The 16,316-nt window shown below is 40.3% G+C and overlaps 1 protein-coding gene across 1 annotated transcript in view; it reads right to left on the bottom strand.

The window, feature by feature from the left end:
• Positions 1–16,316, bottom strand: part of BEAN1 (brain expressed associated with NEDD4 1) — a 43,265-nt gene that overhangs the window by 21,304 nt on the left and 5,645 nt on the right. The window contains exon 3 of the mRNA XM_074158130.1: positions 10,835–10,969. Within this exon, the coding sequence (XP_074014231.1) occupies positions 10,835–10,969 (135 nt within the window). The remainder of the gene's footprint in view (positions 1–10,834; positions 10,970–16,316) is intronic.

The following is a 16,316-nucleotide window of genomic DNA, read 5'->3' as shown; positions in this document are numbered from 1 at the left end:
TCCTTGTGTTGCCCTTTATCAATGTTTGATTACCCAAAAACTCTGCTAAGAGAAACATATACATATCAACTTTAGAAAATTACTGTCACTGAGATAAAAAGTAAAGAATAATGTATAATGCATTAATTTACAATATTTGTCAAGATGATTACTGACTGTATGAATTATGGTCCTATTTCCTCTGATTAATTTAGCACAAGATTTCTTTTTTTACTGTCTCACTGACTATGGGGTAGATATCACTGATGAAGCACAGGTACCCTGTAATTTCTTTTGTACTCCTACTACTGTATCTGAACAATCTGCATCACCACCAGTTCCTGAATCATTACAGGAGGAATCAATAAAGCGTCCAGGCAAATTATCTTGTGCTTTGGCTCAGTTATCCGCTCATCTCTCAATTATTCCCAAACATGAAATTACACAGAAGCAGACACTTCACTGAAGTAGGGATCCAAATGAGCAGGGTGTCAGGAAGATGTGCTGGGGAAATACTGTTTTTTTTCAAAACTGCAGTCATACCAGTTTTACATGCACAGATTTAATGTACATGCATAATGGTCGCGGTATGAGATCAGATTAATCATCTGTGCAATCATCTATAAGTTAGGAACATAACTGTAATCATTATTTGCCTCTTTCTATGGTAGGGATGTGGTGATGTTTGTGATGGGTGTCTTTGAATTAATGGAATATTTCACTAGTCTTATTTACTCTATAAACACTGTCCTTTGGATTCTTACTCATGATAATTTAGTATGAATACATCAAACCCATAAACCCCCTGTCTGCCTCTTACAAATGCCTATATACATATATTATCACAAATAGTTGCTGTGCTATGATCCAAAATGAAGATTAATATGAAATCAGTTTGCCTAATGACAGCCTTACTATTAGCTTTCACTTATTATCCTTGAATAAAGAGCTCTTCTCATTCTTGTTGGCAATTTCTACTGGTAAAATTAGGCTTCTTTCACTGCAACTTAGCAGACTGAAGCAAGGTTTTCAAGTTTCCATAAAGGGGCATGAGAGATGCTGACTTTAAGGCGTGTTTTGTTCACTTTTGGTGAATGCCAGTTTGCTTGTCTTTAATAACTGTGGAGGAGACACAGGAGGCAGGTTTCTCACCCACCTCTTTCCTCCTGACTTGGGTGAAACAACGGGTAAAGGGAGTGGGCTAAGAGCAGAACTGTTCCCGTGTCACTGATCCTGCAGCAAAGTGTGGCAGGGCTTTGCGGTTCCCTGTAGGGTGGGCTTTTGGTGGGTTACAGAAGGAAAAATCTGTGGACTGACTTTGTATCATGTCTGCCCCCTGTGAGGATAAAAATGTCGTACGCAGTGGGGACGATGGGATATTTGCTGGACTGTGCAGTGCAATGGACAGCTGCCTAACCGGGAATCTACCACCTATATATCCAACATGGGTTTTTTTTTTTTCCTATCCTGGTAGAAAAGATGATGTGTCTGGAACTTGGCATCCCAAGTCTGCACACTTGCTCCTTTTTCACAGGGAAGGCATGGTATTAGTGCTAAAGAGCAGGATTTACCCAACACCACATTGTGAGGATGTCAGCGTCTCCCATGAGACAAGTCAATTGCTCAAGCACCAAACAATAAACTAAATGTGCACAATTTTAGCACACTGAGTTTGTGACCCCTGTTTTTGGCTTGTTCAGTGATGAGATCTCATGCTGACCTCTATTAATGCAGTATGATCCAATTTTATTAGAAGAACATTTTATTGTGTGCCTTTTGCACGGGCCAGCAGAGTTCAGATGGCCCTGACGTGGCTTGAGGACAGATGGATGCACTGAGGCTGTGAACTGACACACCAATGTGTTTTGTAAGTCATCAGCCAAAAGGGCAATACTGTAACTCTGCTCTTCCTTCAACTGCCTTGTGATTTAAATTAAACCCACCCAACGCTTCCTGCAGCACGTGATCTGTCTTATGCTCTGTTAAATCAAGCTCTAATTCTGTGTATTTTTCCTGCACTTTCTATGACCTGTGGAAGAAGGATGAATTTCCAGCACACTGGTTCCTTAAACTAAGTAATTACTTCTAATGAATATTACATGGGTTATGTGAAGATAGAAAATAGGAGAAGAGAGACTTGCTATGGAAACACGGGGGTTTTGTTGTTGGGTTTTTTTTTCTTGATGCTTTCATCTTTTGCAGTGGGGATTACTGTGCTATTTATTCTTTATGGTGGAATTATGGCACTTATGCCTATTAGATTTTTCATATTTTGCTTTATATTCCTTCAAACCTGGAAAATGTACGTAACATTCCTGTACTGTCTTTGTGTACTTTGTTTTTATCCTGATGATGTTTCCTCTCTCCAGACAAGAAAAAATAAGGTGTTGCATTATACCTGTCTTGTTCATGCATTTTTTTGGTCAGGTAAACTTTGTCCTTCTTGTTAAGCCATGTTCCATGAAGTATTTTCTGCAGTGCTTTGCCAAGCCTGGGCTGATTACTATCTGGAGTGTAGTACTAGAGGCAAGGAAACGTTTGGAACCCAACAAAAGCTTGTAGACTGTGTCTTACTGAAGTGATGAATCTGTCTTGTATTTTCATTGACTGACCTCTTTGTTTCTGTACCAATTCTACATGTTTCTGCTGTACTATCTCGTATACTTTATTGCTAGTACTGAGAATCAGGATTCCTGCAGCAAAGTATGTGTGAAAAAGAGCCAGCTGACAAGCACAGGGCTACACGCTTTATTCTCTTGGTATTAAACTAGCTTCAAGAGAGAGAAATGCATCTCTGCACTGCTGACACTGCGCCAACGGTTTCAGCCTGAGAGAAGGAGAGAGAACAATGATATTTGTAATCCCCTGCTAAATGCAAATAAGTTCTGTGTCTCTCTCTCCTGGAGATTGCTTCCCTGAGTCAGTGCTTCCCTGAGTCAGTGGAGTTCATTTACATTTCGGTGACATCTACAAGAATTTTGCCAACACAGCTTATTACTGCAAACATTGTGTCAGTTGTGACATTTCTCGTTCCTGGGAGAATCCCCAGACTGCCTGGTTTTGTTCTTAGTGGCAGCCTTGCGGCTCCGGCAGTGGAGGCACAGAGAGCCACCCCAGCATTAACCGTTCCTGTCCCTCATCTGGTAGAGCACCGGTCCCCACGTTAGACCACCACAACTCTTTATGGCCGTGGTGTGAAGCACTGTGTGAATAAAAGCCTTGACCTTGCCCCTAGAGCAGACACAGGATCAGTCCTCAGGCTGTGTTTCTAGAGTTAGATGCACAAAGGACTACGTGAACACAATGCTGCGGTAGCGGGGCTCACCTATGAACTCCCAAACAAGCTCATAATTTAACTTAATCCAGCACTCCTGGGACCAGACAACTCAATCCATGGAAAACAAAGGCCATCCCTGTAACTGCAGTAAAGGTTGTTATAAAAGGATGCTTAATTCTCAGCAAAGAATCTTTTTTTTCCATGTGACCGTAACAGCCGGTGCAGCGTTACAAAGATGGTGAAGGATTTATTAGTGCTTTAGGCCAGAAGCATCATCTGTGTTAGACCCTGAACTCTTTAGTCTTTCTTTCGCATCGCACCAGTTTGTGCATTTCTCTGGCCCTCCTGGGCAGGAGGACTGAGGGGATTACTTCTGCTTCTCTCCTCAGAGAAGGATGTCATCGGGGTTCCATTCATTTATAAACATCATTTACTACTTCTGTGAATTACTGTTGTTTATGAGACTCCTCAATGATGCTTAGTAAGAGAGATCAGAATAGTTTGTTGTCTACCACTGCTTTTATTTTTTTCCTACCCTGCTTATGTATTTTATATATAATACACATTTATTTGCCACTTTTCTGTCTGGAACAAAGCCTGGCAGCTATAAACACTTCTTTTGCAATGTAATGATGTGAAGAAGCCTCTTCTGTTAGCCACTCAGATGAAACCAACCAAATTATTTCAGTTGTGACTTAAGGCACATTAAAATTTAGGATTTCAAGGAGGCTTTATGCCCCCTGGCCCTGCAAACTGTTTTCTATTTGCTCTGTATTTTTCATTTTAGTCTCAATTCCACTGCATATAGTGTTTCCAACTAATGTTTTGTAAAGCTAATGTGCCAAAAAGCTGGATTCTGCTATTTATTTATAAAGAGACTGTGGACAAAGAAGTTAGGCCTCAATTCAGGAAGCGTGTATGTGCATACAGGCTGTAAGTGCATTCTTGATTTTATTGATACAAAATTTTCCTATTCAGGGGAGCACTGAGATGCATGTTCAAAAACTGTCAGTGTTCTACCTATTTACGTTGTGGGAACAGCATTTGCCTACCTGATGGGCTCTCTTTCTTATCTTGTCGTTTTGAAAGTTTGTATTATGGAAGTGTTGTTAAAAAAGTTACTGAAGTGTTTTAAAATAGCTTTTTGTGAAATTCATAGACTTCATATTACAGATGAAGGAAAAGGTATAACTTTTTAACTCGATTAGTTTGTTGTTTGTGGGCGGGTTTATGGACCAGCCTCTGGCTGCCTTGATAGAAACTCCCCTTTTAAACCTTCGCTTCTCTTCTGAGGAAAAATGCAACAGTACAAAGAAATATTTTAATATATTTTAAAATATAACAATAATACGGATCATTTCTCACTAGGAAACTGAACTAGTCATTCTTTATATCCTGTCAATTAACTTAGTATTGTTATCTCTACTCTGAAAATAGCTTTATTTAGCAGAATTGAGCATTTTCTAAGTTGATGGGGTAAGAGGGGTGATTGTCAGAAGGCCTGGCCCATTTCAGGAAGCCCTGGCACTGGCATGTTTGGTTGATAGTCCCTGATCATACTCCTTTCTTCAGGCTCCCGATTCCCATTAGCCATTGCCGATTTCTCTGGCTGGGAGACAAAGGGTGCCGGAGCCAGGCAGGCTTGCCTTTTCGGTCTACTGTATGCCAGAATTCTGTCCTTAACTGTTGTTTTCTAAACTCTCTATTCTTTTTAGCTGTGTGCTTATGAAAAGAAAAGTTGTCAAATTAAAGATGCACAATACAGATAAGAGTTCTGCTCTAATTAACAGTTACTTGAGGGCTATTTCAATTATGTCCATTGCTCATTTCTGCTTACAAAACTTGGTAGCCTGTGAGTAGGATTTTTAGTGATGAGGCAAGATTAACAAATACTGACCCTCAGCAGGCAGTGTTATATGTGTTAAATAAAACTTCATGTCAGCAAATAAAAGAGGAAAATATGGTGAATAAACGTAACAGCACTGGTAGAGGTAGTCTTTCAAGTTAATCCTTCGAAAGGATAAATAACAGTTGTAAGAGAAGAGGATATTGTTGTAATCAGTTTTGATAATCCAGACTAAGGTAGTACATGGAATTTATAAACAAGGCCAGCAACAGCATTCTTGTATGCAACAAGGAAAAAGTAGATAGTAACGTCCACAACAGTCTAAAATCTCCTAATAAAACAGAAATAAATTTCGTGAATGCTCCAAAGCTGAAATCGAACTGGAGGCCAAAGCATCTTCTTGTGACTAAGCAAGCAAGGAAGAAATAAGAGTAACAAGTAGCAGTGAATTCAGAACTTAATTGCATGATAAAGACTGTGTAAACTATCGTTACAACAAACAATTTGATGCTTTAAGAAGCCTGAATTAGTCAGCAAGATTATAAGAACTGGATTACTAAAATGCCCCCAAATTAGATGCAGACAGTTCCCCCCCCTTTATCTTTTTTTGGGATGCTGAAATCTTCTTCCTAATAGAGAATCTTGTATTATAAAGATATTCCTGAATATAAGGAATATCATTCCCTTACTTCATAAGAGTGCTGGGGTGCCTAAAATATAGCAATTTTCAAAGCTGACAAGTCCAGTTATGTACATTTGCTAGGTGAAGAAGTGAAATTAAAGGAAGATGAAATGACTCAGGAAGAAAGTAGCAGGCACAGGACAGACTGGGTCTCCTCAGTTTGGAGTGCTTTGCTCTGAGATGGTGCCTCCGACACATCTTCCATTTGTGTTTCCTTCAGCGATCACTAAAATTAGGTTTTCCTGTCCATTTCAGCAGTGAATAACAGTTTCACACAGATTAAGAGCAAGTATTCACCCACTTTTGGAACTTCACTTTGGAGCTTATTTTAGGAATCAGTATTTCTAGATCTCCCATCTGGGCAGTCAGAAGAGACTGGCTGCATCTGCAGGGCAGGTTGAACCTGTGTGAAATCACCTTCCTGAGTACCTGTCTGTCTCCACAGACAATCTAGAGAGTAAACCTGTACTCCAAGAGTCTGTGTGCCTTCCCCAAAACTGTCTGCAAGGACTAGGAGAAGCCTGGATACGAATTTGGAAGGAGATTGTGAAATGAAAAATCCTTTTTCTTCAGTTGGAATAAAAGGACAAAAGCACATCTAATGGACTTAACTTGGAATAAATGGAAACAAAAGAACGCATTCATTAGGTTGAAATTTAATATTTTCAGTGAGTGCTGTTGCTATTGTCTGTGCTGTTATGTTCTTTTAATAGTTATTTAAATAACAATATCATGCCTCCCTTGAAACCTGCTTTTCTGATAATAAATGTCCAAAATAAAAGTCTGGATGGTAATCAAACATCCTTTCCTCAACAGTCTCATAACATAATCTTGTCAACTCTCCTGGTTGACTGTAGGCAGGATTATCTTGAGAGAACTTTCGGCAGGCAGGATTTATCTATGTGACTTTATATAAAGCTGCACAGAGAGTGATGGAGATTATTAATCCAAATGGCCTGTGGTACTGAATAGAAAGGTAATCTATGGGATTAGCTGTGTAGATGCAGCTTTTAGAACAAACACAAACCTGGCTCCTGGTAACATGAGCCTTAAGTAAAGTCTTCATGACAGAGTTACTTTAAGTTTTTGTGCAGTGTTTAATTACTTTAATAATAGAAAGCAAAGTATCAAGTGACATAAGACACTTAATTTCTTTGGTACAAGAGACTCCAGTCATGTAACCCTTGGAAGCGGGAGCAATGATTACACGGGGTGTGACTGTCTTTGGCTTCAGTGTGGCAAATTCTTGGGTTGCCCTGAAAATCTATGTAATTTGAGGCAGTAAGAGCTAAAATCTTTGTATGCTTGTAAGCTTCTATGCTAAATGGCTGGCTGGAGGACTGGCAAAAGAGTAGGTGTAGCCAAGTACATCTTAAGTGCTACAGGTCAACGTTATTTTGCTGAGTGTATTTTCTGAGAATTGTATGGTTAACCCTTGAGCAAAGATTATACATTTGATTTCCTCTTTCAGCAAGGGAAATATTAGCTTGTTTTCTCAACTGGAACAAATCCACGCATTGCTTCTCAGGGCAGCTTCCCTTGAGTACATGCAGTACAATGCTTTTGTTAAGACTTAGTGGTTCTACTTCTGATTCAAGAGGATTTAACAGCAAAAAATCACCCTCAGTCAAGTTGAGAAAAGAGAGCAGAAGAAAGAGAAGGGGGAAGAAAGATACAAGAATGCATTTTTTCCGTTCTGAAAGGCTTGTTGTGGCCTCCGAGAAAAGGCTTTCTTAGAACAAAAAAAGAAAACTGTTGGACAAATAAACTTCTAATGGGTATACTAAGGAAAGCTTTTTGTTTTCAAACCTGCAAAAAGCACAACCTTCTGTGCTTTTGGATTCTGTACTTTGAAGTTGTGTGTTTGTTTAAAGGCCTGGATACTCGCAGTCAAGTTGCTAGTTTAAACCTAAGTACCAAGAGGGAGGATCTCGTTCAGCCCAAAGCAACAAACCACCATGCTTCTGTGATGCGTTTTTAAGAACTCCATTGTTGATAGGAATGATTGGCCAGTTTTCAGGTTGATGGGATAATTTTCTTGGGGCTATAGGAAAGTAATTCCTACCTTTTATTTTGGTGACTGTATTTTATCTTACTTCTTCTAGGTGAGTGTTTAAACATGTAGTGTTTATTGCTGTTTAATTCCAGCTTTGCCAAGTGAAGTTGCATGTGATCAGCTCCCCTGGGAATCCCTGGATAGCTGTAGTCCACCAAGAATTCTGCGGTCTCAAAAGCTGATGACAGACTTGCCTGTGAGTAGAAACAACTAAGTATCTAAGTCCTGACTGTTGGTGTTTACTGGAGAGCGAATTGTACTGCTTTTCAGAGGCACCTGAAAAGGTTCTCATTTTCCAGTTTGATGCACATTGATGTATGTTTGAAAGTAAAATTATTGTACAGATTATTCAACGTGGCTCCAGAAAGATAGGTGTGTTCTTTATGGCATATGTGCTGCATAACCATTAGCTGTCCTACAGGAACAGTACTATTACTGCTGTTTCAGCTTTACTAAAAGGTATCTTGGGTTTCTAAAAAGCCAGAGGTGGGGAAAGGAAGTAGAACAAAATTAAAATAGAGCAAAACTAAATAACACAGTAAAGCACGTTATCAGCTTTGAAAGTCTTCTTCACCTTTGATGAACATTCCATATAACGAATCTAAGAAACAGACCTCTGCACACTGTGTTACAGTATCACCAGCTGCTCGGAAATCTAATTAGTTGATCCTATCACAAAAGTGCTTTGCTAATTACATGGAAAACAGCCTTGTCAGTAGTACTCTGAGGGTTCCTTTGCTGTTCGTTGAGTGCTGTGCAATATGCTTGTATGTTCAGTTTTTCCATTAGAAGCAGGGATCGTGACCCAAACCCCTGTGCTCAGAGGGTCTGTGCACTTTCCCTGAAACCGTCTGCGAGGACTAGGAGAAGCCTGGATACAAATTTTCCCATCACTGCCTTGTCCTTTATTACTGAGCAGCGGGGCTGTTCTGGGCAGTAGGAGACTGAGGGGATGGCACACCAGATCTCACTGCATACTTGTTCTGTGTAGATTTTTCTCTTGGTGCTGATCTCCTGACAGGTCTCGCTGTTATTCAGCAAAATCACCACACGCTAGAGGTGCTTTGGCACTCATCCTGCCCGAGACATTTCTGTGTGTGTGAAGTATATATGAAGTGACAGATGTTAGTGCCTTGCCGGATGACGCTCTGTTCTCAGGTTCACCTGTGAACAGCACATCAGTCTTCCCATTGAAAAATAATGAATTTTTCCTCTAAGTCATTTCTGATTCATGTGCGCTTCTGTAACCATTGCAAACGATCTGTTGGTTTTGTGTTTTGGAGCTCTTTACTACTGTAATGTGTTCGGAGCAAACCCGTGACTATTCGACTCTATTTTGTCAGCTGTCGTAGTTTTTTCTTATTAGCACTGAATTGACAGCTTTGCATTTAGAAAAAATGTATATTTACATAGACTAAAAAGAGTTTGTTGTGACTCACTACTTTGTGCACATCTTTATACAAGGGCAGAAAATAATGCATACTTCTCTGCGATATGCTTTATGTGACCCAGGTGAGATGCAAGAGTATCAAAACTGATGTGTTCCCGTTAAACCTTTCACAACCATACCCAAGAGAAAAAAACAAACCACATGTCTAGCTGTAATCTCTGCTGATTGGAATAGGAATTAAGAGCATAAGAACCTGAGGTCTTGCGTGTCCTCCCATGCCTGTTAGCTGTAGCCCTTCTGAATTCTCAGTTAGACGCTCGTAATCATTCGTGCTCCATGGATCTGACCTGAATCCTGCTGTACTCAATGGACTATGCTCAATCCTGCGGAGTGCTGGTGTCACAGGAGTGCTGGGACTCCCTGTGAAGCCAGGTAGCAGGTTGTGACAAGCAGGGACCTGCAGACCAACCAGTGGTGGTGAGGGCCTGCTGGCTGCGCTGTGTGTGTCTCAGAGGGTTTCCCTTGGGATTCACTCTCTCTCTTGCCTCCCTGCACCCCAGTGCCCATCAGGGGATGGAGTGAGCTGGGCTCACTCCCCAAACTCATTTTTTTGGTTTACTTTCATCTCCATTGCCAGTAGCTGTTGATCTGCTCTCCCTGTTGTAACTTCTGGTCTTTTTGCAAAATCAGTCACGTTCTTCTGTGTACAGTGTTGTGTTAACTGAAAACTCCACAAATATCTCTGGCAGGTAATTAGTGACAGCAGTATGTGATCTGTCCTGTTTGTACTGTGTAGAATAGAGGTCTAAAAGCAATTTGCCCTCTTACGTGGTGCTAGTTACAAGCTGGGTATGTTGAAAGGAAGGTTTCAGGGTTAAAACTGTAGCTTGAAATGAACTATTAAACATAACAAACAAAAAGTAGGAACAGAAAAAGCTGAGATGGTTACATGGCTGTTTGCTAGTAAACAGCAGTTGCTGAGATTACAACACACTCTTGTTCATCAGAAATCCTCCAGCTCATCTTTCAACTTATTTGCAGCAAATCTGGTTCTAAAACAAATGGCTATAACTATTTGCACTGTTAACAAAAGTTACGCTACGACTCCATGAAATACACTGGATATCTCTGCCTTGACAGTAATTCTTACCTCTCCCCTGCCCAAGTATTCTTTTAATCAGCCAGCAGTTTGTTTATTTCCATTAATATTTCCAAACCCAGAGGGCCTGTCCAGCAGAGCTGCCAGTGGCTAATTGTTTCCGGCAATGGCCACTGCCTTTTTTTTTCCTCCTCCCCCCGCAACTGGCATTTCAGAGCAGCAGCCTTCACAGTACATTAGCTTAATGCGTTTTGAGCTCGACCAAATCTTCCATTCCTACTACTGCTGATATTTGTGTACTCCTCTACTTGAAGTCAGCATGCAGTATAAATGATGTAGACACATGAATAAATAACCTCTAAATATCCACATCCTCGCAACAGCAAAACCAGATCAAATCTCCTGTTTAGGACAGTCTATTGCTACAAGCACCCATTCGGGGAGCAAATGGATTTGCATTCGTAGGATGTCGTGTCATGATTCAATAAAGTGAAGGGTAACTCACTTGAGCATGTTAGTTTGATGGACATGTAGTCTCTGCCACAGTCCTTCTTGTAGTGACAGCGCAGCCAGTTTAAGAGGCACAGTCCGTCCCCACACTGTAGTTCTTCTTTTTTACACGGCAGAATGCTCTGTTCATCTGGAAGGAGGAGAAACAATAGATGATACTGTGGAATAAGCAGCTCCTTCCTGAGCAACAAAGCCATGCGTCTACTGAAAGTCAATCTTCCTGCTTTTCAAAGCCCTGGGCAGATGAAAATGCTCTCTGCTCTTTGTCAGATGTGAAAAGGGTCTCTTGTGTTTAAACAAATATTTCCTATACTGTTGTTGCTGATCATTTAAATAGTGTTTGAAACAGATGAGGTCCGGGTGAAGCATACCAAAGAAATGACAAGGTACCATGTCTCAGAGGCACCCGCCTTCTGACTGACTTACATACTTTAACATCCAAAAGAAAGCAATAAAACAATCCCATCTTTGCCCCAGTTTAACACACAAAATGGACAAATGAGGGCAAAAAGAGAGATCTTGCATAAACCTGAAAGACTGGATGAAGGGCTTCTTAGCTGTCAGTGTAACTCTCAGTCCCTTTCCAGTTTGACAATTAAGGGTACGAACTCAGTCTGATAGAGTGGGCAAGGATTTTTTGAATAATCTTAATAAAACCTTGATGAATTTATGGAGCCATAAACTCAAGTTTGGTTTGCATAGACATTAAGTCCTCTGTGATAGGGTCTGCAGCTCTGCATGAAGCCAAATCTTTGGCTCCGCAGTTGAAAGATTGAAGCGGATTCCTAGGACTACTGTTGACTCTCGGGGGCTGAGTAGAAAACTGAATCATCTCTGCCTAGAGAGGGGGGAAAAAAGAGTAATTTTATCTTGTCCTTTGGTAGTGTACTATGGTCCCTTTTCTTTTTATGTGTACACATGTGCATGAACAGAAATGGTTGGTGTGATGGCCATAAACATTCAAACAGCAGCCACGTGATACAAAATTTAAAAAGGAGTTGGGGAGTCTCTATGCAAGGAAGAGTATGTCTCTCTTTTGACACAGTAATTGCACAATACAAAATATCCCATGGAATGCCAGTGACCAGCCATGCCATATAAAACACACTAAGCTAATCACTGAAAATAGAACTTGTTAACGTAAATGTATTACAGTTTGTTAGGTTAAAAATCTGTTAACATACTTTAAGGAACAAGCAAATTCATGGACATCAGGAAGTCAGAAAATTATCCAGGAAAAAAGGGGAAAAAAAGACCCTACATTATTCAAAGAAGATAGTAATTTTTTTTTCACATTTCACTAGTAGTGCTATTGAAAGTGGTCTTGTTTGATGGCAGATAAAAGGAAACTATTTTCTGACAAGTGTATCTGAATGCACAATCAGATACATGGACGTCATTTAGTTGTACTGTTTTGTAGGGCCTTCCAATAGTGAGAAAGAGAAGCAAAACAGACAGAAAATAGTTCATTAATGACAGAATAAAAAGGTTTCAAGTTTGCCAAGGAAGACTTTTGCTCAGAGACTCTTTGGCAATCAGCTTTAAATTTCGTTAGAGCATAAGATCTGTGTTCCGGTTACTTTATGTAAGCAATCTAAAACATTCCAAATACAGGCAAATAAAAGTTCAAGCCCAACTTGAAAATCATCAGCTCTTGAAAGAAAAAGGCACGGAGGGCTGGTGCGCAAATCGGTGCCCGAAAGAAGACAGGCAACTCTGCTACATCACTGTTTTGTTTGCTCAACACAATTCTCCCCTGTCACTGGCTATGATTTCACCACTTCTAAGAAGTAAGAAAGTTTTCTACAGTTCCTGCAACATAACATTCCTGTTTTACTTTTCACTGCTTTCCTGGCTCTACTTTGAAGGTCACTTAAAGATAAATGCCTCTTCCAGAAAGTAATGCTACGCTTTCTGTTTCTGCTGGTTGTTGTTGAACTGTCTAAGTCATTTTGGGATATGGTCTTGATGAAAACGCTAGAAAACCATTATGATGTTTTATTATCTTCAGGGAGAACCATTAAGATTGTAAGCTATCGGAAATTATATGGGCAGATCAAATTTTTTGGACTGAAAAGCAGTGGGGGCCAATGATGGTTAAAAAGAAGGGGCGTGCAAACCTATGCCATAAAGCTGTATTTCCCAGATGTAGCAAGAGCAAATTACGTCTTTTGTGAATCCAGATGATACAAATCTTCCATCTGTTCTCAAGGGGAGCTGCAAAATAACCAAAACCCCATGGAGACTGAAAATATGGAAACGCTTTTTTGAGGAAGAAACTGAGGCCCAGGCTCTAGTCAAGCAAAAGGGCCAGAGGTGGGCATCACATTCCCGCTGGTGCTGATGGAACTAATAACAGTGGTTAAGTTCTATGCAATGAAAATCCTTTTGAGCCAGATAGTTTCATTTGTGAGAAAATGCATTACTTTCCAAGATGATGTTTCTATCTCAGTAAAGGCTAGCACAAAGTACTTTGTTTTTAGAGTACGTTTTACCCTGAGGTGAAATTGATTTGAAAACTGTTTTTACTACAGGTGGCAGGGAGCTTACAATGTCTCTGTCGGAGAAGCCCTTCCCAGTTCTAAGCCGGAGCATGCCACGCGATGGCCTGCTGATGGCTTTCAAGGTTTGCATGCTAAATCAGCATGCATTTGAATGAATTTGTGAAGTGAAAATTAGTAATTTAAGAACATCAAAATGATCATATCAAATTTAGGTTAAGGTGCAATATTATATAAATGTGATGCATAAAATTAATCTGCGAGTTGAAAAGTAACCTGCACCATTAAAATACACGTAATAGTTTACAGCTATTGTACTTAGCCAAATTTGTATTTTCCTATGTTAGTAATACCACGTTTTTTATTTAAATGACCATTGAATTATATATCTGTTAAAGTGGGTATGTGCTTATCGCATCAACCACTGAGTCTGACAGTGCCATGATTATCCACCATCAGGAAGGATTCTCTGCAGCATAACCCCTTGCACTTTGTGAAAGTCATCCTCCTGGTTCTTGCCTGCAGTCTGGCTTTGAAACCTTCATCGCCAGCTGCAGGAAGTGGTGGTGAAGGAGGATCCTCCAGTGACAGAGGCGTCATTTAACAACTCTTGAGCTTGGCGAGAGGGTGAGAGAATAAACAGCGCATGGCACAGGTTGGTTTGATGCTTAATGCTCTGCTGTGCTTAGATGATTTAGGTGAGCGTGACACAAACCCACGCAAAACACAATATAAGGAAGAGAGATTTTTATCTCTGGTGACTTCTTGTGCCCCTCAGTTCCTGAGTATTTTTGTACTTATGGCAACTGAAGAAATTTACAATAACCTGAAATCAGAGGACAGACACAAGATGTCATTTCTATACTTTTAAGATACCTTGACACTATGTTCAGCCCTGCATTTTACCATGCTGTCCTTGGCTGTATTTGGGAATCATAGTTTTATATGTTTGAAAATCTGTGAAAAAGTTCTTAGTCCTACCTCTGTAGATGCTCCAGTGCTCCTGAAGCATAATCTTATGTCTCCAGCTTTGGGAAAATTTCCAATTTATGGCTTGTTTCATTCAGTAGAAACATTTACTTATTTATTTGTTAATCAGAAGCACAGAAGTGTAGCTCTGAACATAGGGGTTTTTTCTCTATCTTTTTTTTTTTTTTTATTTTAGACTTCTGTCAGGTTTTTAAACATCGCTAATAGAATCAAGTTGCAAAAGTACAGGCTCCACTCGTGTTTCCATTTAGGATTGTGCTGTTCTAAAAGCAAAGTCTTTTCTAAAAGTGACTGTATATGCAAAATCTTTGTTGGTGCTATTCTGATTTTGTGCTCTCCCTAACCATCAGGACAATTTCTGCTCAGGACTGATGCTGAGCAATGTCCTGTACAGCGTGTACCTCAGCACACAATAGCATGAACTCCTCGTAACTGCCTTTTTAATCTATTATTGAATGTCTCATATTCTTTCTAAAGGAACATCTGATTCCACAAATGTGTTTAGCATGAGGAGGGTGATTATTAGCGTAGTTTAGTGTACTCTTCAAATGATGCATAGAAGTCCTCCCCAGTAGCCACTCTCTGTTGCTGCTCTCTTGCAGTGTGTGCGTTCTCTCGAGCATCACATTCCAGCCAAACAAGAAATCACTCTGGATTCACGCTCCTCTCCCGATGTCTCTCTGAGGCAGAGTTATAATTATAAAACCAAATGACTAGATACTGTTGGGCTAGTTGTCAATGTGGCACCTGCAATAAACCAGGAGTCTTAATTTGTCATTCAGAGCTGTTATTGTCTGCCCAAGTCTGCAGGGTTTTTACATTTGTTTGCTGAAGAGGGAATGAGATCTTGTAGTTGGCTGCCTCATGACTGCACATTTAGAGGCAGGTTTCAGGGCAATACATTAAAATGACAACAAGGAAACATGGTTTACAAATTTCTAAAAACTTTAGTCTCTTCTGTTCTGCTTTGGGCTTTTGATGACCTACTTTTTTAATAAGTCTTGTACTTCTTGCCCATTGTTCGGGCTAACGGCTTGCGTACTGTGCATGTTTGGAGAGTGAAAATGGCCATTGTGTACCTCAGTCTAACTTGTAAATAATCGTAAATGGGGAGCATTTAGCCCAAAATGTTGAACTCTGTTAATAAGAGGAGATGGTTAAGTGTGGATTAGAAGCAACATTGAACATGAGGCTGTCCTAGTAAGAGCTAGTCTTCCATCTGGGACCAAATAGCTGCCAGTCTGTGGGGTGCTCTGCCATGTTCTGTATTGCTCTCTCCCCGGGAGGGTCTGGGGTCTCTTTTGTGAAGCTCATTTCTTTTGGATCCTGAGTCCTTGCTGTAGAAGTCCCTGATTTAACCTATTCTGTAAACTGTGGCCCGTTTTCAATGTTTATAAATCGGAAGCAACCTATTAAATGATTTAGAGTGACTCAGAAAGCTGCTCTACTGACAGAGGTGTGAACTTTCTGATGCAAAATATTGAACTCCTGTGTATCTCTTGGGTTCCCTGGTGGAAGGGAGACCCACCTGTATTTGTGATCTAACTAGAAAAACATTACAGGGCAGCTGTAGTTACTTTTCTGTCCTAAGTCAGTGGGAATTGAAAGTTGAAGTTACACTTAACTTCAGAATATTTCTCTCTGTCAGGTGTAAGCCTGATGGGCGACTGGTTGTCTGCAGGCAATTAATTCAGCTACATAAAATACGCACATGAAAAAGTAAAAGCAGAATAAATGTTCTGGAAAATATCTTGCAGCAAGTCTGTTCCTTCAGTCCCAAGAACAAAGACAGATATGGGAGTGGACAAAAATGAAGAAAACCCATGCTACGAGAGAAAATAGCTCGTGCAGGATCTGGTTTGCAAGAGTCAGTGCCAAGTCATGGACAGAGACCAACCCAGGAGCCAGGAGAGCCTTCCTTTCCCTTTAAATTGTTAGGTAATCTAAAGCAATTAATTTTTCTGCTGACCTTTTTTTCTCTTCCCA

Source organism: Numenius arquata, chromosome 13 (genome assembly GCF_964106895.1).
Source record: "Numenius arquata chromosome 13, bNumArq3.hap1.1, whole genome shotgun sequence".
Taxonomy (NCBI): domain Eukaryota; kingdom Metazoa; phylum Chordata; class Aves; order Charadriiformes; family Scolopacidae; genus Numenius; species Numenius arquata.
Note: the sequence above shows the minus strand (reverse complement) of the source record. Positions and strands in the feature narration are given on the sequence as shown.